General features: G+C 32.6%; 1 protein-coding gene across 3 annotated transcripts; it reads left to right on the top strand.

Annotated features, from left to right (window-relative positions):
* The first annotated feature begins 9,841 nt into the window (after positions 1-9,841).
* Positions 9,842-20,184, top strand: LOC105342740 (hypothetical protein). Of its 3 annotated transcripts, none has more exons than XM_034453948.2 (4): positions 9,842-10,148; positions 15,833-16,008; positions 16,420-16,512; positions 19,347-20,184. In XM_034453948.2, exons 1-4 carry the CDS (start codon positions 10,073-10,075, stop codon positions 19,647-19,649), a joined length of 648 nt encoding a protein of 215 aa, XP_034309839.2. In that variant the 5' UTR covers positions 9,842-10,072; the 3' UTR covers positions 19,650-20,184. The 3 variants fall into 3 exon arrangements, with proteins under 3 accessions (XP_034309839.2, XP_034309838.2, XP_034309837.2); XM_034453947.2 differs by having other exon boundaries at positions 9,844-10,144; positions 16,459-16,512; XM_034453946.2 differs by having other exon boundaries at positions 9,845-10,144.
* Positions 20,185-23,395: the final 3,211 nt, after the last annotated feature.

Here is a 23,395-nt window from a genome sequence, read left to right on the forward strand (position 1 = left end):
TAAAACAGAACATAAAAGACGGCGATGTAATTCATTTTATATTAAAATAATTTTTAGACAGATGCCCCTCAGATCGTCGCACGCAGACCGCTGATTGACTGATCAGGGTGTTTCTGAATAAATTACCCCATACATCAGCAGTTTGATTGTTAAAAACTTGCTAATGTGTCTCAACATTAAATAGTTATTCATATTCCAGTACAAACTTATGTAAGCACAGTAATTCCGTCCAGCAGGTTTGAATACATGTATTTATTGAAGAATTAAAAATAAGAAGGATATGTCTATAAATTTGAAAAGAAGTTTGAAAGAGAATGAATTTAAAATGTTTTATTCGATGCATTATATTGATAAATTAAACAGGCTTTTTCACATTACACGAACCTGCATAATGAATAAAAATCAGTGAAGATTTGATGAAATCATAGTTTACAGAGCCTATTCTTAAAAATCTTTGTTCCACGTCAAGAACAATACGACACATTATAAATCACCATCTATACTACTATATTAAAATAATAGACTCGTATTTTTGGGCTTTAATACCGAGAAATCGGAAGAGTTTTGTCTTTTGTGTCATAAAGTTAAAAAATCGTTGGTACTTGAAGATTACCCATTTGTTTTTATTTTTTCTCAATCAAGCTTCGCCAATTAATAATCAACGAAAATTCCTTTAAAAAATCCGGAAATCATCTGGATTTTTTGGATTTTACAATCTTGCACATGCGCAATACATTCACGCTAAATCACGGAAGGCTGTTTAGTTTAAGTTTCCACAATATCACATTTGCATGGATAAACTCAGAAACGATATTACAAGTACGTGTAAATTTTGTCTTATATTCTGTTCATCAAAGGAATACCGGATAGAACTCTAACTCAGTGCATTTAATATGAAATATCCCGAGAGTTCCGAATGTCAACATCGTGTGTAAATTCGAAGCGAGTAAAAACTTTGGTGAAAAAGTGTTGAATTCTTCATTAAAATGAATTGAATTTTTAGATGATACTTTGACTGTTATTTTCAATGCAGCCTCATTAATTTTCTCCAAAATCGTTACGGAGCGATTCTGCATTTTTTTGCGACATTACGGGTACATGGGAGGCATCTTAACCGGCTGTGGTGAAGGCCTGTTCCGAGATTATTCTAACTAAGCAGAGTGTAGTGAAATTAATTACTGTCAAAGTGGATAAAAGTATATTATTATCACACTTTATCAATTAAGAGTTTCCAAATATCATAATAATATTTTTGACCAAAACATGTTTAAAAAATTTGTTCAAAATGTCAATTTGTTAGTATGCAGTACTCACTAAATCCAGGTACATTGAGCCACCAAGAATATCTAGTAGTAATTTGACAAGTAGGATGATATTTTAATGTTAAACCAAAAACATTTGACAATTATTAAAAAGCAAACGTAATTTTTTATAGAGATATTAAGATAGAGAATTGGTGGACACATTTGTACACTGAAATTTGAAATACTATTGATGTAATTATTTTTTTTTATTCATTTAGCAATGTGTAAATGAAAAATGAAATAAAAATGTGGTCAAACCAAACGAAATATATTTCATTTGTTATATATCTACATAATTGCAAAAACGTTGGTTTGTACAATCAAGAAAACAATTGCTGAAGACTGGAAATTGGCAGGTGGCCTTGAATCTATAATGCAAGTCAGCATTAAGGGGAACATGTGACTAACTGATGATCAAATCATGCAATTATTCTAATAAAATGGAAAGGATGTTTAAAACATTTTTACAATTTGATAAATAATTTATAACCTTTTTTATAAAAATGTTCACAAATTCGTGCATATCGAAAATAATGAAAAGACATACTTAGATCTGCATTCTAATGTTCTCTTGGGAAATTAACTACTTCTTAATTATTTAAATACGTTAAACAAAATTTGAATTCTACACCAGTTTACATTAATGATTAAATTCAAGACTAGTCATTAAATACTGTTTTACATTGTTTTACACAATTATATTTTCATAACTACATTTTTAAATTTTATAAAATTAAGCCTCTTTGTAAAGATCTGCAAAAGAAAACCCGAAAACAAAATGATTTGAACGATTAGCGGAATGATATGGATGCGAGCATGAAATTCACAGTAATGTGTTTATTCAATTAATCATGAATGTAATATTTAAAAAAATATCAAACAAAACTTTTATTTGCTATACATAATTTTATTATGGGGGAAATATTGCCATTTGCAAATATAAAAAGAAAATTACTATAATAAAAAAAAATCTTTAGTACAAATGTCCAGTAAGTTATTCCCGAGCCATTGATGTAGCATAATTTTTTGCACATAGTGTAGAAAACTCCCATCAAACAATCACGAACGGGTTTTCAAAATCAGCTGTTTTTAGTTAACTAAAGCAATTGCCTCCATGTAGCCTTGAATCTATATTTTTTGTCGATATATCTTGTGATCACTTGTGAGCCAAACATATAAGGTTTCATCAATTTTACCTTAAAACACCACTGCAATGTACAAAACAAGCCGTAAGGCAACGCTGAAAAAAACCTGACGACCGTTTCACTTAAAATTCGTTGATCGTAAACTTCAGATTACCCCCTCGATTTCCAAACATGCACGTATACAATCGTTTCACTAATTGTATCGTAAACTTTGCTCAAACGATTTGCGGTTATTGTTCAACTTAGCGGAACTTTTCAAACAATGGAATTATTTTCGACTTGCAAAGCAGACGATTTGTTTATATCATACAAGTATATTCAGATGGAGTGAAAAGCGAATTTGAAACTATCCTATGAATCAAATACCTATAATGTTGCATTTCAGGCGGTCATTTATTCAGAGATCATAATGGAGATTAATAAATATTATGTCATTCAAAATATAAAATCGATTGTTATAGAAGATCTCTCCAATGATTCAGATTTGGAAATTCTTGATTTCAAATACTACCATCGAGTTAACAGGACATGTGAGAGGATGATTGAAGTATCCAAACTTAACCCTCTTTCGATTGAAGCATTCCTAAGGATATACCTCCGCAGAAAATCTGGTTCTAAATTTTTGGATTCCGATATGATCGAACACTCCCTATTCAATGCGACTTCGAAAACTCGGTCGTGGGGAAACATATCAATAAACATTCATAAAAGTATTCATGCTTGGTTCCTTCCAATTTCTAAGACTGAAATGTACTCGACTCCATTCTGTAATGGTCTCCTGGTACATCGCTCTTCCTCTTATGATAGAATCGATCCCGGCACGGATATAACGAAATTGCTGTTCTGTCCACAAGTGTTGATTGATCCCGATAAATATACGATTTCTTCGGACGGCTTGCAAGCGTTTGTCAAATACCTGAATCGAACATTTTATCACAATGAATTTTTTCGGGGGGTCAACAATACTCTCCACATTTGTGCTAGTGATCTCTCCTCTAGTGTTATGGCGTTAACAAACCTTGAAAGACAATCAAAACGAACAAAGTTTCCACTTGCTCTCCAAGTTGTATCAATCTTTTCTACATGTATCTCTTTGATTGCTCTGTGTATTACATTCATTGTGTACTGCGTTCTTGAAAAATTACGAACCATTCCGGGACAGAATTTGATGTGTTTCGTAGGATCCCTGTTCTTTGCTCAACTTTTCTCACTGTTGAAAGATTGTTTTACTGTGAATACCGTGGTGTGTGTAGGAGTGGGCATTTTAAGGTGGCTCTATACACCCACAGTTTATTCCAAATCTCAATAGAAGACCACAAAAAATTTACTTATCAAATATTAAAATGATAATAGGGATACTATAGGTATTTTTAAAGAATTTTTTAATGTTTTTTCGTGTTATTGTAAAATATTTTTTTAAAAAGACAGCTATTAACAAATTGAGAGAAATTTGTTTGTCATATAATGGATATTTCCTTCGGACACATAAAAAAATTTATTACACTTCTTTACATTCAAAAATGTTATTATTGCAATTTTTTTAGTATTTCCTCAAAACATAATTTTTCATCTTTTCTTACTCTGTTGACAAATCATCTGAAAAAGTTGCTTGATGTTATAAGAAAATGTATTTTAATAAATGTGACGTAAAAAATTGAATGAAAACCATTGCAAATAAACACAAAAAATATTTTAAATTTTATTTGGTATGAAAGTTCCTCAGGTAAGGGTTATCGTTCCTAAGTCCCAAGGCCCAAACACCTTGGGGACTTTTCATTTCTTAGTTGAAGAAAATTTCCTAAATATAATGTTGGAATGGTAAATATATACATATTTCATTATAGACTTTGCCCTGTATAAGTGAATATATTCGCTTTAATGCAAAACTAAGTCAAATAAATAAAGGGGAACATTCACTAGGCTAATAGGATTTATGTATCCCAATCTGAGAGAAATTCAAAGCAACCCTCTCATCCCCGTTAGGTATCGATATTAATGTGCATTAAAGTATATTATAATTGAAATATCTTCACCGGTTTAGAATTTTCTTTCACGGTATTAAATCAAAAAATACGTTTTAGAAATTTTTGGAAAGTAAAAAAGTCACTGTTCTCAGCGGGAATCGAACTCATGATCTACTGGTTTGTAGTGATCCCACAAACCCACTGCGCTACGGTGAAACATATTTATGATGGTAAAGAAACTCTAAAAAATTAAACTTGATTTTATTGTTTATTTCGATAAATAATACCACACAACGTGAAGGTGTCACATACCACATCACTTGTAAGTAATGAATTTTCGAATTATCAAATTAAATCTATTTATTTAACAAATTTTTCAAAAGAGCGGTTCCCATACAATTCGCCTTAGTTTAAATCAGCCAGTACCGGAATTGCATGCTTCCAGATTTACTTTTTTGCGTACTGCGTCATCAAAAAGTGGTGTATAGAGCCACCTTAAATAAGGCTGAAAATGTGATGTGTACGGGGATTATTTTTAATTGCAACGGACCCGGATGATAACGTTGAAATATTGTGCGAGGTATTTAGAGTGTGTTCCGAATGGAGAAAAAATATAAATATTTCCCATTATAAAGATGTACATATAGGTTTTGACCAGGTAAAAGTTTTTAGATCAGGTGCCCCTTTGATAGACAAATCTTCCAATTTATAATACTGTATAATATGTTTCGATATTGTATATAATATGATACTGTTTTATATAATATATTATTGTATCTTATGATATTGTATAATATGATATGATACGATGTTGTATTAAATTATATTGTTAGTATTATAACATTATGCTATAATATATATTATTACATGACCATTGCCATGTTATGATTTTTACATTTTACATCATATACTTATAGAAAATATCAAAGAAACAATGAAAACATCATGTGATGAATGATTTTTGTTAACAAAAAACAGATAAAAGGGAAACAGGGATAGGAAAACACCTTGGAGTATTTGCCAGATATTGATTGATTTAATATAAATTATTTTTCACTAACATTTATATGTATTAATTTTTAAAAAATCAACAATAAGTAATGGAAACTGCAACCTTCAAAAATGTTATTGTTTTAGCAACAAGGACCCGACCATTGGGAGTGACGCTATCCTGATCCATCACTTTCAAAGCTTTATATATCCTTATTTTTTTTATGGTTTTCATTGTCTGTTACTAAAAACTTTAAAACAAATCAAGTATTTCCTCTAAATCTACTGAAAAGTTTAATCCAATTTGACATTAATCAAAACTCATTGTATTTCGTTCTGTTTCAAGTGCAGCGACATTTTATTGTCACAATACATTGCACAATTGAAATGATGTAATATAAAATGATTATAGATAAAATATGTGCCCTCTTTATCCTGTAATGAATTCAGCAAAGAAACTTATTTCTCAGATCTGGCCGTTCATTTGACAATAATTAAAAAATAATGACATAGATACCAAGATTCAGGGAAGGGAGATGTCAAGATGAAATTACTAACATATGTGAATGCAACTTTCCGTAGTTCAGAGTAAACTAATTATTTTCCAATCACAAAATGAAAAGACTGAAACATAATATATTACAGATGTTACAAATTATAATAAATAATTTTGTCATTTATAAACCCTATTACACATTAACCTGACAAACCACTTGTGAATAAAACCTTAAATTGGAAATCTTAAAACATTAAAATGGTTTTTCTTCATACTGGTGCCAACAAATCAAAAACATGCTTTTTTTGTTTCGGGGATTAAATCGTTTTAAAAAAGACTATCGGTAGTGGTAATGTAAGGTCAAATGACTCCATTACAGATCATTAGGGGCACTCTTTTTTCAAACCTATTCCCTTGCCTTGCAATTCAGATGGTTCCTTTCTGGACGGAAATAGGGACAATTTCCAGAATCACTATTTTCCTATATATATATTTTTTGCAATTGATAGTTATAACATAGATTAATATCCTTCTTGTGCACGTGTTTTGTTTACGAGTTTCCGACTCTGAGATTAAGAAAAAATAAGCCCTATGTAAATAAATGCGATTAAATACTCGATTACTCGAAGATGATAAATAAATCATTTACTGTATAGTACATACACGCATGTGAACATTTTAAGCTAAATCGGAATCACTGTTCATAATACATGTTTTTGACAGTATTTTACAAATCTTATATGCAATACGTTTGATAAAAATAATGAATTGAATTCTGATAACAATGGATTATAGATTTCTTAGAGTGATTCGAACTCATTGCATTCAAGTAAAAGAAAACAAAACAAAGCAAAAATATTGTGCGTCGTGTAGCTATACGTACTAGTATGATCAATTTGAGGACATAGAATACAGAAAGTGAAATTGAAACACATGTGAGTTTTGGTAAGGGCCAAAAAAAAAATACTTTAATCGATTTTCACTTTGGAGTTATATGCTCTATGAAAAGGGTGGAGAGAGATAACGAGAAAAAGAAAAACATAATGATATTAATAATGTAACTGACATTATTGTTGTTTCATCAAATTCAGAAATTAAGTCTTGATGCAATAAATTCCAATCAAAATCGAAAAAAGCACTTGTAAGAAGTAAGGTATCGGGAACTTCAAATCTTTTCCGATCTATTCTATTCAGTACCTATTAGACCCAACCTTATACCTAATAAACCTCATCTTAACTCTGGGTTTACTTTTGGGGTTTACTTTGGTTTACTCTGGGTCTGGTTTTTTTTGAAAATTCGGGTCAACACAAGGTTAGATTTACTTAGGGTTTACTTTGGGTTTACTGGGGAATTGCTTTTTGGGTCAACTGTATACACTGAGGTTTGTAGCAGACCCATCTTTTATCTTACAGCCCAACTGCCTGTTATTCCTGCCCTTTGTATATTGAGATTACGCATGTAGTGTCTGCTTTCAGAGGTTAACTGATCGGGGTTGACCCTCTGTGTCCATTCTGGGTTTTCTATTGCGTTAAGTCTTGGTCCACTCTAGTTAACCAAGAGTAAACCCAAAGTGAACCCAGAAAGTAAACCCAGGGCTTAGTTGGGACTTACTTTCTGTTTGGTTGGGTCTAATCGGTACTGTACGTAAATTTATACGTGGCTTTCATGGTTTGAGGAAGCAGTGATTCTCTGTGTGAGTTGTGTACTTCCCGTAGTGTGTGAAGACTTAAAAGTAACATGCAGGAATCTAAACCTCTCATTCATCCCAAGTTCACGAAACATATTTTTCACGCGATCGTTCAAGACGAAAGAAATCATGATGTACAAACCCTGAAGAGCATTAAATATTGTTACAAGATAGGAAAATGGAGACAAGGCAAACAGACCGTCGATAACCTGAAGCAGCCACGCTGTTCCTGTCAACAGAAACAATTTGAAGTAGATGAAGAGATCGTTTCTACAATGGGAATTAGCCGTTTCCATTGTCGGGGCATCATGGATTTTATAAAAAGTTACTGAGATAAAATGAAATTTATAAAACAAATAACAGTTATAGGAATAATAAAAGCGAACAGTTGAGTATCTCTGTCAAGTGTGAAGCAAGCGTATCCCCCAAGTCCAGATAGATGAGAAGGCGATAAAATAACATGAAATCCTATAGTGATAACGGTGAGCAGGAGAGGCACTGAAAACGAATAAACCATATACCACATTACGGTTGGACTGCAAAACGATTTCTTCTGAAATCTAGCGTTACAAACAAACACACGCCACATGTGAAAACAACATACACTGGCGGTCGTAAATACTGACACCCAGAAATAGTATGCTAAGGTGGCTCTATACACCACTTTTTGATGACGCAGTACGCAAAAAAGTAAATCTGGAAGCATGCAATTCCGGTACTGGCTGATTTAAACTGAGGCGAATTGTATGGGAACCGCTCTTTTGAAAAATTTGTTAAATGAATAGATTTAATTTGATAATTCGAAAATTCATTACTTACAAGTGATGTGGTATGTGACACCTTCACGTTGTGTGGTATTATTTATCGAAATAAACAATAAAATCAAGTTTAATTTTTTAGAGTTTCTTTACCATCATAAATATGTTTCACCGTAGCGCAGTGGGTTTGTGGGATCACTACAAACCAGTAGATCATGAGTTCGATTCCCGCTGAGAACAGTGACTTTTTTACTTTCCAAAAATTTCTAAAACGTATTTTTTGATTTAATACCGTGAAAGAAAATTCTAAACCGGTGAAGATATTTCAATTATAATATACTTTAATGCACATTAATATCGATACCTAACGGGGATGAGAGGGTTGCTTTGAATTTCTCTCAGATTGGGATACATAAATCCTATTAGCCTAGTGAATGTTCCCCTTTATTTATTTGACTTAGTTTTGCATTAAAGCGAATATATTCACTTATACAGGGCAAAGTCTATAATGAAATATGTATATATTTACCATTCCAACATTATATTTAGGAAATTTTCTTCAACTAAGAAATGAAAAGTCCCCAAGGTGTTTGGGCCTTGGGACTTAGGAACGATAACCCTTACCTGAGGAACTTTCATACCAAATAAAATTTAAAATATTTTTTGTGTTTATTTGCAATGGTTTTCATTCAATTTTTTACGTCACATTTATTAAAATACATTTTCTTATAACATCAAGCAACTTTTTCGGATGATTTGTCAACAGAGTAAGAAAAGATGAAAAATTATGTTTTGAGGAAATACTAAAAAAATTGCAATAATAACATTTTTGAATGTAAAGAAGTGTAATAAATTTTTTTATGTGTCCGAAGGAAATATCCATTATATGACAAACAAATTTCTCTCAATTTGTTAATAGCTGTCTTTTTAAAAAATATTTTACAATAACACGAAAAAACATTTAAAAATTCTTTAAAAATACCTATAGTATCCCTATTATCATTTTAATATTTGATAAGTAAATTTTTTGTGGTCTTCTATTGAGATTTGGAATAAACTGTGGGTGTATAGAGCCACCTTAAATAGCAATTATCGAGTTACAACAACATACAGAGTTTAGAATTATTTTGTAGACTTGTTACTGTTTACTTGTACGTTGTATAATATTAATATAGTAACCGTACGCGTATCTTTAATTTTTTTTTCTTGATAACATTACATATGAACACGTTTGATCAATATATTTTGTTTGACACAAGACATTTTTTTTACTCATTTGATAAAATTAACAAGACTCGAGCATTATGTTCGTTTCTCTGTATATCGCTCCTAAATGTTTTGGTCAATTACTCAAAATATACAAGTAATTTATTCAAATTATGTAACTATATAAACGTTATTTTAAAAAAACTTTAAAAATTGATATCACATCGCGTGTAGGTCCCTTTAACAACGACCGATAACTCGACTTCTCGATATTCATTGGAATGCAGATACTAATTCTATAAATATTGGTTGACAGGCAAAGTATAAATTGGATTTAAATATTTTGAAATCGCTCAGCCATTGTTATTTGGATTTTCTCAAGTGGCGAATTGAAGCTCAAAACAAAAGATATTTATGACAGAACTATTCTTTTATTGTATCACTTGTCAACTGCAGTGATTTTGTTGATACAAAGTGTTTATCCAGTTGTCGTCTGCCGCTAGCAATGGACGACCCATCATATGGCGATCCTTATGGTAGAACAACACAACAGACGTCAACGATGCAGACTATTGATCAGGACAACAAAAATGGTGGGTAGGTCACATTATTTATAGAGGTATTTATATGAACATATTTATTTATACTGGTTCTGGACCATTTATCGACTGATTATCGGCTAAATCACGAGTTCGGGTATTTAGAGAACACGTTTATCTGAGATACGAATCTCAGTCGTATGCTACGAGTAAGAAGTTTTTAATCACTGCGTATTTAAGCATAAAAGAATATTTGATAAATATATAAAGAGATGTGATTATTTTATTTGTTGATTTTCATACTTTCACTTTCAGCGGTGGAGAAATAACGTCATAGGATAAAATAATCTATTAAAAAGATAATTATTATGTTGCAATAACATTTTTCAGTGTCTTTGTCTGTGATAACACTAAAAATCGAGTTTATACTATACAGTCAAATAAATTCAAATAAAGCATTCTTAACGTACAAGGGGGTTTGCATAATTAATATTCTAATATTTAATCGAAAATGATCGGTATTGAGTAATTATGAATCATTTTTTGAAGTTTGTAAGGTTATAGTTTCGATCGCGGCCAAAAAAGCCATAAGATCATGACCCAACCAAAATTATCACCTTAAACACTGAACGAATAATTCCTTATTCTATAATTCAATTTCATTACTGCAGTATACCAATGACAACAAGAGGCCCATGGGGCCACATCGCTCACCTGAGCAACAACGGGCGTTCAGAGGATATTGTTCCATACGGTAGAATAACAAAAAAATAAATATTGTAAAGTATTCCAATTTTACACTTATTTTTGTATACACGTAATCTTTGACATTGTACATTCATGAAATACTGTTTTTACACAGAATAAGAAAATCCTACGCAATATATAGAACTAAATATTTGGTAGGGGTACACTGTTATATAACTTCTAATTCCCTGTATTTTCGTTCTGCCCCCCCCCCCCGACTTTGTAAAGCGATCAAAATATATGAGAGCATATAGGTACATTTTTTTTCATCTACTACTTACTAGTTATTGTATTTTTTTTTAAATATAATAGTTATTGTATTTTATCAAAAAAATCCTACATGTATATATGTGAAGAAGAAAATTGCACCTCAATGCGCTCAATTTCTCAAATTAAAAATATTCAAAAATTTAATTTGTCTTCTCCACTATAATTAAATGATTGTTGTTTACCTCGCGTAAACTCGTGACTTTTATAACTTTACTCACATTTGATTGATGAATACTGGAATGAAAAATGTTGTCACGTGACATGTTAAAGAGCTACAAGTGAAAAACTGTCAATGTGACAGCAAACCGGGTTTTCTTTAATGTGAACTGTATCCATAATCCATGTCAACCCGTATCGAGTGGAGTACCTTATATGCAATATTTTGCCAAAAAATGACTAAATTCAAAAGCTGGTATTTTTTTCATCAATTATCAGTTATAAAAATCCTAGCAATATGCACACCTCTGATATATGTACAATTGATCTGCAAAAGAACAACTTCCTATCTTGAGAACTGTAGGAGGAGTTATCCGTACAATGAGGGTACCCTATATGCAATATTTTTTCCAAACAATGACTAAGTTCAAAAGCTAGTATTTTTTTCATAAATAATCAGAAATCAAAATCCTAGCAATATGCACATTTCTGAAATATGTACAATTGATCTGCAAAAGAACAACTTCCTATTTTGAGAATTGTAGGAGGAGTTGTCCGTACAATGAGGGTACCCTTTTGGCAGCCGCCCGCCCGCCCGCCATTTTGTACCATTTTAATAACCGGATTTTTCCGTTGGAAAACCCGGTTAATAAAAATCAATGTTACCGTATTGACAGGCACATCACTCTAATTTACTATGGCCCACCTATTATTTTCATTTTTATTCAAAAATAACAAATGGCTACAAACCAGGATAATTTTCCGCTGTAATATTTTCTTAGGAATAGCGATGATTCTTTTATCCCCGCAACAGAAATGTGTCAGAACTATGGAAACTGTTTTAACGATGTCTTTTTTATTTACTCACATTTCACATTATAATATTCATTGTATAAAGAGGGGGCCCCAGAGAGTAGTTATATACAGCATATCATTCTTTAATTTTTTTTTCTGTACAAGTATTTAACATACTCTAATTCATATAGAATTTCTAATGATCAACCAAAATTTCAGCGTCAATTGTAGAATTATAAGCAAGATGAGCTCAAAATTTTGCTAGGTTCGAGTCATATTTGTTCACATGAGTTTATAACATTCAGTTTAAGATTTTTAACTCGGTATTTCCTATTCGGCATTTAAAATGGGAAAAAAATGAATGGCCTCAGATCTGTGTACAAACATAGAATTGTGAGCAAATCTCTGTATCTTACTTATAATTCGAAGCTTAACACTGTAATATGGTAAGTAAGGTGGCAGGGGACAGTTTTTTTGATACAATTCATTGTAGCCAAGGGATGCATGTCTTCGGAACTCTGTAACTAGAATTTCCTCAGTTCCCATTCAGCACAAATACCTTTAATTCACTCTTTATAAGGCCAATCACCAATTTCTGAAGAAAATTATTAGTCAAAACCTGTAAAATTCTCTACATACTGGTTTTTATGAGATTTTGACCCTTTCATATTTTGCTCATTTTTCATGATTTTTCAGCTTTTTAGACCTCCCCCAGCTAATTCCCTGCAGAGGGTTGACCTTCCGTACCGCGTGCATGTTGCACTATCACATGTCAGAAACTTACCGGTGTATAGTTTACAATGTCCCATCCACCTACTTTTCGTGTTATTTTACCTCCCGTCTGTAACTTGCAATTTCACTGTGCAAAGTCAGCACAACAGTCATAGCCGCATGTTTTGCATTTTACTTCTGATTCTCATGTACCTAACATAAGGGGCCTACATATTGCATATCAATTTCAACAACAGACCCCCCTCTAACTAATGATAATCATTAAAAATAATTTCATGAATTTTAGCAACACTCATAAGCCTTCAAGTACAGCAACTCTCAATTTTACAAAAATATTGACGGGTACTTTATTCGAAACTGTCCCTTGCTACCTAAATAGAAATTGTAAACAATTAAACACAAGAAACATGCACTATAACAAATAAAGAACACAATTTATTTTTCAAAATGAATCATATACATGTATATACCTACATATTTCCGTCAGCGATATTAAACTCTATTTAAACTGAATAAACTCGAAAAATGCCGAGCATCTCAACAAAACATATTGCATTATTATACCATTACGCAAAAGATGATACCGAATTACCGATAGCCTGATTGAATTGCATTTTACTTCTTTCTAATAATACATCAGATGTTGCTTAATTTGGTAAACAGTAAACTGTTTGATTTACCGAAGTGTGTGTTTGATTTGATACTTAAAAATCAGGAAATACAAGCGACAGTTCCCAGGTTAACGCAAAGCATAAATGAAAACGAAAAGAAAACAAGCTTATCTTTTAAAAAAGTTTGGTGAGCTAGCGCTGTAGCAATCATAAAACTTAGAAGCAGATTTCTAAAACATAAGTTTAAATTTCTGAATCTATTTTAACCTGTTAACAATAGGAAGGCACAGTGGTGTATTAGAATTGTGCCGGGCTGGAGTGGGGTTCTGAATCTAGAGTGGGCTTCACATCGGCAATGGCATAACTCATTGACTGTGCCTTAATCATTATGTATCTACTGTAATTTCAATTTCAAGGTGAAAATTTTCAAGAACCATTGGTGCTGTTTTATAACAATCGTATCTTCTCGGGCCTTTCCGGTATGCTCGGAAATCATATATCCGAGGTTGTTTTCCGAGCCTGCCGGAAATTTAAGATAAAACTAGCTATTTATTATAATATATTTAGAATTACTTTGCATTATAATACCTAAGATACTGTTACTTTTTGTCATTTACAATAAACAAAAAACTTTATGTGAAGATGATAAAACGAAATTCAAATGGTACAGTTTATCTACAGTAGTAGTCCCAGAATCCCCTACTATGGAGTCGAGCATGCGTATTCCAGTGAAAAATACTAACGTAGTTGCTAGCGCTCGAGAGCGCTAGCAATCAGAACAAGCAACATGTAACACCAACGTCATGTGTGAAAACTGTCAACGCATTGAAATATTTAGCCTCAATTTACTTCACAAAATCGGCACCAATGTATTTTGCATGTTTCAAAGATTCCCTTCGTACACGAACTGTTGCACAATAAACAAATTTATCATTGTCAGATCGCCCCCTTTATCATATAGTGTCATGGCTGCTTTAAACAAAGAACCTCGTTTTAGAATTATGGAATACGAGTCTTGGTAAAATGGGTAAGCAAACCCGGGCCGGGGCAAAATAAAAGCCGGGGCAGATCGGCAATCGTCAATTCAAATTACGCATTATTTTGCAGCAATATTTACAGCGAATACAAATATACTGGTCAGTAAATATCTTGAAATTTTAATGAGATTGGCAGATTAATAACTGTCAATCTTTTGTTTTGCCCTGGCCCGGTCATGCCTACCCCTTTTTACCAAGACTCATAAATCAATGCTATAAATTGCTTGAAACACGCCTTTTCTTTCTTATTATTTTCGTAATAACTCAGATTTGAAACAGAATTAGCCAATAATTTTTGCAATTTATATTTTCCTTCCCATAAGGATCATTCATGCTAAATCACGTTGAATTTGCCTCAGTAGTTCTTGAGATGAAGATTTTTTAAAATGCGTCCCCCTTTTTTACAGTTTTGAGGTTTTCTCCGCTTTCAATGAAATTTTTTCTTTCATTTCTGCAATTTATATTCACCTTTCCATAAGAATGCTTTGAACCAAATTTGGTTGGATTTGGTTAAGTGGTTTTAGAGAAGAAGTTCAAAATGTGAAAAGTTTACAGACGGACAGACAGACGGACGGACAGACGGACGACGGACAAAATGTGATCAGAATAGCTCACTTGAGCTTTCAGCTCAGGTGAGCTAAAAAGCGAAGGAAAATGACTGAACCCTCAAGAATTCATAAGCATATTAAACATACACTCAAGACATTGGATGAACACAGTCACACAAGTCTTACTTATGAATTTGGGTGCCCACTGGATGAAGCTCTACGATTAAGTCTACTGAAACGTGACTGAAAGGTATCTAAAAGATGACACAACAACAGAGTTTTGCCAATCACTCACCTTACAGACCTTTAACTTAACATTCAGTTGACTGAATGGCATGGTCTCATCCGGTGGTGTTTCGTAGTTTTGTCTTTAAGGTGCATAAAAGTTAATTGGGTATCAGCCACAGAGAACCAAAGACTGGTTCACTTTCGGTATTGTTTGAAACAAATTGCGAATTTTGCTTACTAGGTACTTACCAAGCATGGATCAGAATGTACCTGTATTTCCTTCTGATGAATATATATCTCGCCATGGCGTAAATGCAACTACTCATGTCTACATATTTTTCATAGCGTAGTCTAATCTTAGACATGCATCTATATATTCAAAACTAAACATTTTTTTTTTCATTCATGATATTAGTATATGTTTTCATAATTATTGAATTCATTCGTTGTCAATACGCATACGCTACACTGACCTTAGGTTTCAGGATTCAAATAACTGACAAAGTAACTTCCGCCAGAAAAGTCTTAGAATTCACAGATTTAACGTTTTTTTTCTCAACTTATAATAACTTTGTAGCAGTTGGTTCTACCTTTATAGTTTGATTGGGTTTTTTTCAGAAGCACTTCTTGCACGCCGCAATGCCTCTGTGGTCGTTCTATGGAAGCACACCATGGTATCCGCCGGCCTGTCCCTGTTTGGGGTTGCTGTGGGGATAGGTAACATCGTGGTAGGGGCGGACTCGGACGACGGACGCTGGCACCTCTCAGGGGGATCACTCGTCCCCGCCATCTTGGTGAGTCACATTCTCAAACGTTTTGCAATACATATGGTCAACTGTCCATCAGTACTTGATACATTTTTTGTTTCACAAAAATGAGATTCAAATCTTCAATTTCCTTCAGTAAAACAAATTAAGGAGGATGTCAACCAACATTCCTTGGTGGCGACCATCTAACCCCAGTTAGATCAATAACAAAGCAATGCATCTGTAAACAACGCTACCGTATCACAAAAGACCAGACAGTGCAATATGCAACATCTACAGAAAATGAAAACAAAATTATCGATATTAAATTATTTATCATCATATATAATCAAACTCAATGCAAATCAAGGCATAAAGCACATGCTCACGTCTTTATTTAATAATAATTAGTTATAGTTGAAGTTTGGGGGTTTTTTGGGTTTGTTTTTTTTTTTGTAGATGGCTGTCTGTGTTATTCATGGATATTTTCTATGTCAGATCGGGAAGGAGAAAAATTGCGAACAAGATATAGGAACAACGGCAAAATGCTTGGTATGCAATTTTTTTTTTTTTTTTTTACCAAAGAACTCTTCTACATTTCCATCAATTTCTTGCCTTCAGCCATAAGGGGATGTGTGGCCATCTTGTACATTTGAGGGTGAAAATGTAAACATTTCTCGAAGTGGTTTGTTTCTGCTAAAAACGGACTAAAACTTTTGTCAAAAAATAAAAAAACAATAAATACATGGTTCTACATGTTGTTTTGTATGCTAATTACGCATACAAGAGCAGAACAAATCGTTTTAATCACTTAGAACTGCGCAGCTACAGACTTAAAATCAAGATTTAAAATTCTAAAAAAAAATATGAAGGAGGCCATTGGTGACCACTCTACAACCATTTGTTGAGAAAAAGGTCTAAAATTGCTTATTTAAGTTGTAACTTTGTCTCAAAAGAGGGTATCCTATTCTTAACAGGGGTTTCAAAACCCAAAAATTTCCCACGAGATATATTTGTGTCTAAGGTAGAACATTTAAGTTATATTTTTATCAAAAAATTAATGTTTTTATATAAGACAATTAACTTTTTGGACCCCAACTCCTCTTCTTAAATGAATTAGATTGAATTTATACACACAGAACTGAAGAAATCATGAAACTGGTATTTAGATGTCTGTCACATTCAACACAGATTGTTTTGAATTGATATTTATTTTTTTATGAAAAAATAACTTCAATGTGCCTCCATAGACACAGGTGTTTTAAGTATAGACTGGATTTTTCTTGTTCTAAAAATAGATCCCATGCCTACTGGTAAAAAATAGGGAACCCTATTTTTAAGCAAATGTACTTCAATATTGTGCAATATTCAACCTTTTTCTCAACAAATGGTTGTAGAGTGGGTAGCAAGACTTTTAGGCCCCAAGATGTTTAGGCCCTTCATTGATAAGACGCTTAGGCCCCAACATGTTTAGGACCCAAGATGTTTAGGCACCAGTCTACATTTTTCTAAGTTAATTATAATTTTCATTTTATTTTTTAAATGAATAATGGTTTAGGCACCAGCATACATTTGTATAAGTTAATTATAATTTACATTTTATTATTTAAAACTTCATTTACTTTAAAAATTATACAGAAGTATAATCTGCATCTTATGCATAATTTATTATTTTTTAAATATCATATTATTTTATCACATCATATTATTTTCTATAATTAATTTTCTAATTAGAAATCAAAGAAACGGTAAATACTTTCATTTACTGCTTTTCATGTAAAAATTATGTTGAAGATGAATTCCGTTTTATTTTAGTGTGTCCAGTATATATTGAATACCGTCAAAAATACATTAAAAAGTATTTTTATGAGAAACCATCGATGTTCAAGCTGTTGCAATTGTTTAATAACGAAAATTTTAAAGATATGTGTAACCTCGGCAAATACATTTATTATAGTATGAAATTAAGAAACGATATCTGTAATTAAGGTTAGATGTTGTTCTTTTTTATTCTTTTCGTCTTTACTTATGTCAATTTTTCATATTTATGTATGTACAGTGTAATAGGGTCTCCTGTAAAATACCCACTTCTGTACTTTAATATGTTAAATTTGTAAAATCTGATGAGCTGCAAAGCTTAAAGAAAATAAAGAATGAATACTTTGTGTATGACATGAATGAAATTGTTAAAACAACACCCCCACCGTATCCTGCTCCCTCTCTAGATAGGTGCTAATTAGGAGAAGATAATGAAGAGATCCTCTAGTAATACAATAGGGTTTCACACCTCACTTTGGAAGTAAACCATGAGGAGACGGGTCTCCAAAAGAAGACAGGTCAAATACAAGTTAAGCTTCATTGGCAGAAAAATTACATAATTTGGGGAGATATCCTTTAATTGTACAAATATGGTCACAGAAATAATATTTCACTCATGAATACTTTTAATGTACATGTAGAAAAACTTGTCAATATTTATTAAGAAAATTTTCGAAGTCTGTTCTTCCAGAAACCAACTTTAACAACCTATTGTATTGTGATTTTAACCTTTTTTTGTCATTATTACTCCTACTGTACATGTGATCCTTGACTGTGTTCGTGTACATTTGTATGATTTGATCACGGTATTAACTGAATTAAAGCACGGACACATAACCATGCTGGATGATACTATCATTGATAGCGTGTCCATGCAAGTTTATAGCATAATGTTTTTCGTGATTAAAGTTTTTCAAGAACTTGTACATAAAGTAAACAACGCCATGTTTGCGTAACGATTGTTAGTTTACTACAAATTAAAGTAAATTGCATTTATTGGCTCCAAAGTGCTTAAAAGCCATGTTCTTTCAACTATCATTTATTATTATAAACAACAGGTGCCTAAACATCTTGGGGCCTAAACATCTTGGGGCCTAAACATCTTACCTGGGGCCTAACCGTCTTGGGGCCTAAACATGTTGGGGCCTAAACGTCTGCAATTCGTAGAGTGGACACCAATGATCCACTTTCTTACTTTTTTTTTTTTTTAGATTTTTTAATCTTAAAAATAAGTCTGCGGCTGCGCAGTTCTACAGCTGTTCTATGTGATTTAAAAGGCATTGTCCTGTACTTGTATGCGTAATTTGCAGAAGCATCAACATGTATTTATTACTCATATTCACATTTATTGCTTTTTCATCTTTTGACAACAAATTCGGCTTTTTGGGGGCAGAAACTAGGCAGTTAAAGAAATGTTTACATTTTAATTCTCAAATGTACAAGATGGCTGCATATTCCCCTAAATAGAGCCATATTTAGCTAGTGTTCCTGAATATATTTAGGATAATTATGTTGAAAAAGTTATTCTCATTAATCAAAATGACGAGTTATTTCCTTTTTTGAAACAGTTTATAAGTCACTACACCATGAACTGGATAGTCCTACACGCCGGCCTGGCTTTCTTCGCTCTCTCCATTGTCGGCATCCTCTGGTGTAGTGGAGCTGTCACCACCTATACTACCACAAACAAGAAAACCCGCATCACCACTTCGCACAATACCACGTGTCCTAACGACGAGACTGCGGCCATAGCAACGGCTAGTTTGGCTGTGGTTGACTGTGTGGCCATTACTGTGTGTAGTATTGTGGGCCTAGTTCTGTACCATTTGTACTTCCGGTACTACGGCATCAAAGCAAGAGGAGAGTACTAGCAACTGACCAATTTGTTGTTTGGATTTTCTTTCAGTCACTTTGCAATGACTTGGTTTTGTTTGTGATGCAATCCGTCTCAGCTCCATCGTTCAAACAGCTGTTTTTTTATTCATGTGTGTGTGTGTGTGTGTGTGTGTGTGTGTGTGTGTGTGTGTGTGTGTGTGTGTGTGTGTGTGTGTGTGTGTGTGTGTGTGCGTGCGTGACACTCTGGAGGCTTACCAATTTCATTTTGGATCCTTCGTTAATATAGGAAATGGTCGGTTCAAGACTTGAAGTTCAAATTCACGATCATGCATTGTCAGTCTGGTAATAAATTTTTGTATTTCATGTATTTATGAATAATGCATGCTTTATTAGTTCCGATTGGTTTCTCTTTGCTTTTGGGATGAAAGTCTCACCAGTCAAAGGATCGCTAACCGCTAACATTTTACGTAGGAACTTTTTATGGTATTGTGACATTTGTTTTGTTTTCTTTTGTTATCTAGCTTTGTTTTCACATGGTGAATTTGATAGTAAACGGGAGGAAAATTAAAATGAGTTTAATTTTTTTCATCCAGTTTCTCTGTGGATAATCTTTTATTCATTTTTTTTTATTTCATGGGATTTCAACTTGCATTTTTCATGAGAATACTTTTAATGTTCTTATTTTAAACGCGTGTAAAAATGTTTGTTTTTATCGTAAGATATTGTCACAATTGATTCTCAGCTGTGTTTTAAAGCTTAAAGTATTGGAAAATAAAAACATAAAGTCAAATTTTCTTATATAAATTTTACATTATACAGATACTTGTATTACATGTGTTTTGAAAATAAAGTTGCTTTGTGATTTTATATAGTTCATTGTTTGGCCCTGACTATAAGCATGATTAGTACAAAATTTACATGTCAAATGGAACTTAGACTTTTTCGGTGTAAAGAATTCCTGCTTTTATTTTACGTGTACTCTATCTGACTTAAATGTACCTTCTGAAGAGGGTTTTGTAGCAAAACGAATATAATAATGCATAATGTAATAAACTCCCATTATTACATTTTGCGTTGCATGTTACATTTTGCACTGATATCGACGCACACTGTTATAAGATAGAAAAAGTAAATTCAGAATTGTAATAGCTATTTGTAAATATAATACCTAATGTTAACCAAAGATATTTAAAGTGGCATGGTCACGATTTTGGTCAAAAAATATTTTTCCGTTTTTGTTTACAATGCTTTCAGTAAGGCAATTTTAATAACCAAAATTTGAGTTTTAAGCTAGTTACTAACAGTGCTTACAATTCCTACTATGTAAACAAAGCTTTTGTTTATATTTTGAATGTTGAAGTGAAAATTCCATTTTCAAACCTGAAATAAATGTTATAAACGTTAGGAACTGATAATTTATGCCTACGATGAATAAGAAGATAGACAAATCAGCATGAAAAGGTCTAGTTTAGTTGAAAAAGTTTACTGGTACATTGAACCTATGTAAACAAAAACAGGGCACGAGTCTTGTTTACATGACAAACAAATTGTGAGCCATGTAACTTGCTTATACGACTGACTCTTAAATTTCACTTGATCATTAGAAATGCATTTCTAAAGCATTGTAAATGATTAAAACAGTCAAATTGAATTCGACAAAAATCGTTACCATGCCCCTTTAAACAAAACCCGAGGTAGCGGGTTATATTATTTTTTTTCTGAAATGATCGCCACCTTCATAAACCGTATCAATCATAAAAAAGTGAACTATTGCTGACAAGTTCACAAAATTAATCTTGGTATTAATCTTATTCTATATCTATTTACCTCCCTTAAAATGATTTCTATATCAAATTAAAATATCTAAATTAAAATCAAGAGTCGTAAATATTTATTACGTTATTGGGCAAGCATATTATATATAATTAAGCTTTCACTGCTTTTGCTAGTTGCTCTTTTAATATTTAAATTTTCAACCGTCTTTGTCTTCGATAACATAACGAATTAATTTTGAAGCATATAGCTTGATAATTTCATAACAGATGAGCGACACAAAACAATGCAAAATGGGCGTGTCTTTTAAAATGACCGACAGACGGTATTGGCTGTGCCGTGTAGTTGTACATAGCATGTGCTACATAAAGAAAATAGTGGTTATAATTTTAAAATGTTGTTTTAAGGTGTATATACTAATTGGAATATAATATAAATATAAGTAAGCATGAATGATAATTTTTGGTCGGGGCGAGGTCAAATCCAATAAAGCCCGAAAGGCTTTATGACAGATTTGACCACGCTTCGACCGAGATTATCACCTCATAATATTCAAAGAACAATTCCTCAATTATTCCTTAATTGTTATATTACTTTTAACATTTATTAAATTGCAAGAAAGCAGCTATTTGAAACATTTGGCAAATAACTGTAGATCATCATGATGGCTTGAGGAAAAAAGGTAAGTAGACATGTGGGTTGTCATTTTATTAGTAGGCAATCATTTTTTTAATTAAAAGTACAATTTAAAAGTACACAATTTAAAAAAGTTTATGTTGTGGTTTTTTTTTTAGTAAAGCGATTTATTGGATAGATTCTTAAGTTCTTAAATATGATTAAACTAGATATAAAGATTGAATACAGATCTCTACAAGTAAAACAGCGCAGCGCTGTCTGCTGATGTAAATATATATGTATTGTAATCAGATTGCCCCCCCCCTCTCTCTCTCTCTCTCTCTCTCTCTCTCTCTCTCTCTCCGGTGGCAGATTCAAGGGGTTGGGGTGGGGGGGGGGCGGACTCGGCACCCCCTAAAATTGTCAAAATAAATCATAAATCATACTTTGAAAATGAACAACTTCCGAGTTTTAATTATCAACATTTTACAAAGTCATGAGGTTTCTCTACATTAGGCTTTCAACTGAGTAGTTTTAAGAAAACCCGTGGATTCATTGATGTAAGGTATACGTGTACATAGAGAGTCCATTTTAGTTACGCTCTTCTAGGGTTTAAATGTGACCCGTCACCCATCATTTTTAAAAACTGATTAATTTGCAGCCATGCATTCGTAAAAATAAAAATAAATAAATGTTTCTTCATATTTCTGCAAGGCAGATGGTTTTGATGGGATTTCTGTAGGTCTTAAATCTACAAACCTCTAAGATTAAAAATAATTTTATTACTTTCAGTATGATCACGAGAAAAAATATCAGAAAAGTCTAAATATGAAGAGTTCAGTTTTACCTTACAAAATCTCTAAAATCCATGAGCTTCCGGATCTTAGCCCCCCTGGACCCCCCCCCCCCCCAAAAAAAAAAAAAAACTAAAAGGAAATGTTTCTTTGTACATGTATTTCTGCAAGGGAGATGGTTTGGATTGGATTTCTGTAGGTTTTAAATCTACAAACCTTAAAATTATAAGTCATTTTATTTCAAGTATAATTACGAGAAGAAATATCACAAAAGTCAAAACTTAAAGACTTCATTTTACTAAAAAAAACTGGTGCCCCTCAAACTTCGATTCCTGGGGATCTCTCTCTCTCTCTCTCTCTCTCTCTCTCTCTCTCTCTCTCTCTCTCTCTCTCTCTCTCTCTCTCTCTCTCTCTCTCATTACAAGATTTGCCTTTCAGAGTGGTGAATATATTTTTGATATATTATTATCACGTTTGAACGTGTATTATAAAAACAACTCATTTATGTGACGGTGCATATATGAATTTCAAAGTAAAATTTACGTTTTCCGGATTAATTTACCGCAACTAGGGTGGTTCTAGTATTTAGAATTATCATT

Source organism: Magallana gigas, chromosome 10 (genome assembly GCF_963853765.1).
Source record: "Magallana gigas chromosome 10, xbMagGiga1.1, whole genome shotgun sequence".
In the NCBI taxonomy this organism is placed as follows: domain Eukaryota; kingdom Metazoa; phylum Mollusca; class Bivalvia; order Ostreida; family Ostreidae; genus Magallana; species Magallana gigas.

Bases quoted from the DNA above. Each gene is read 5' to 3' on its own strand.
- LOC105342740 (XM_034453946.2), top strand. From the start codon at position 10,057: ATGGACGACCCATCATATGGCGATCCTTATGGTAGAACAACACAACAG. The intron at 16,009-16,419 runs GTGAGTCACATT...TTTTTTTTGTAG, and splicing joins CACTCGTCCCCGCCATCTTG to ATGGCTGTCTGTGTTATTCA. The intron at 16,513-19,346 runs GTATGCAATTTT...TTTTTGAAACAG, and splicing joins GAACAACGGCAAAATGCTTG to TTTATAAGTCACTACACCAT.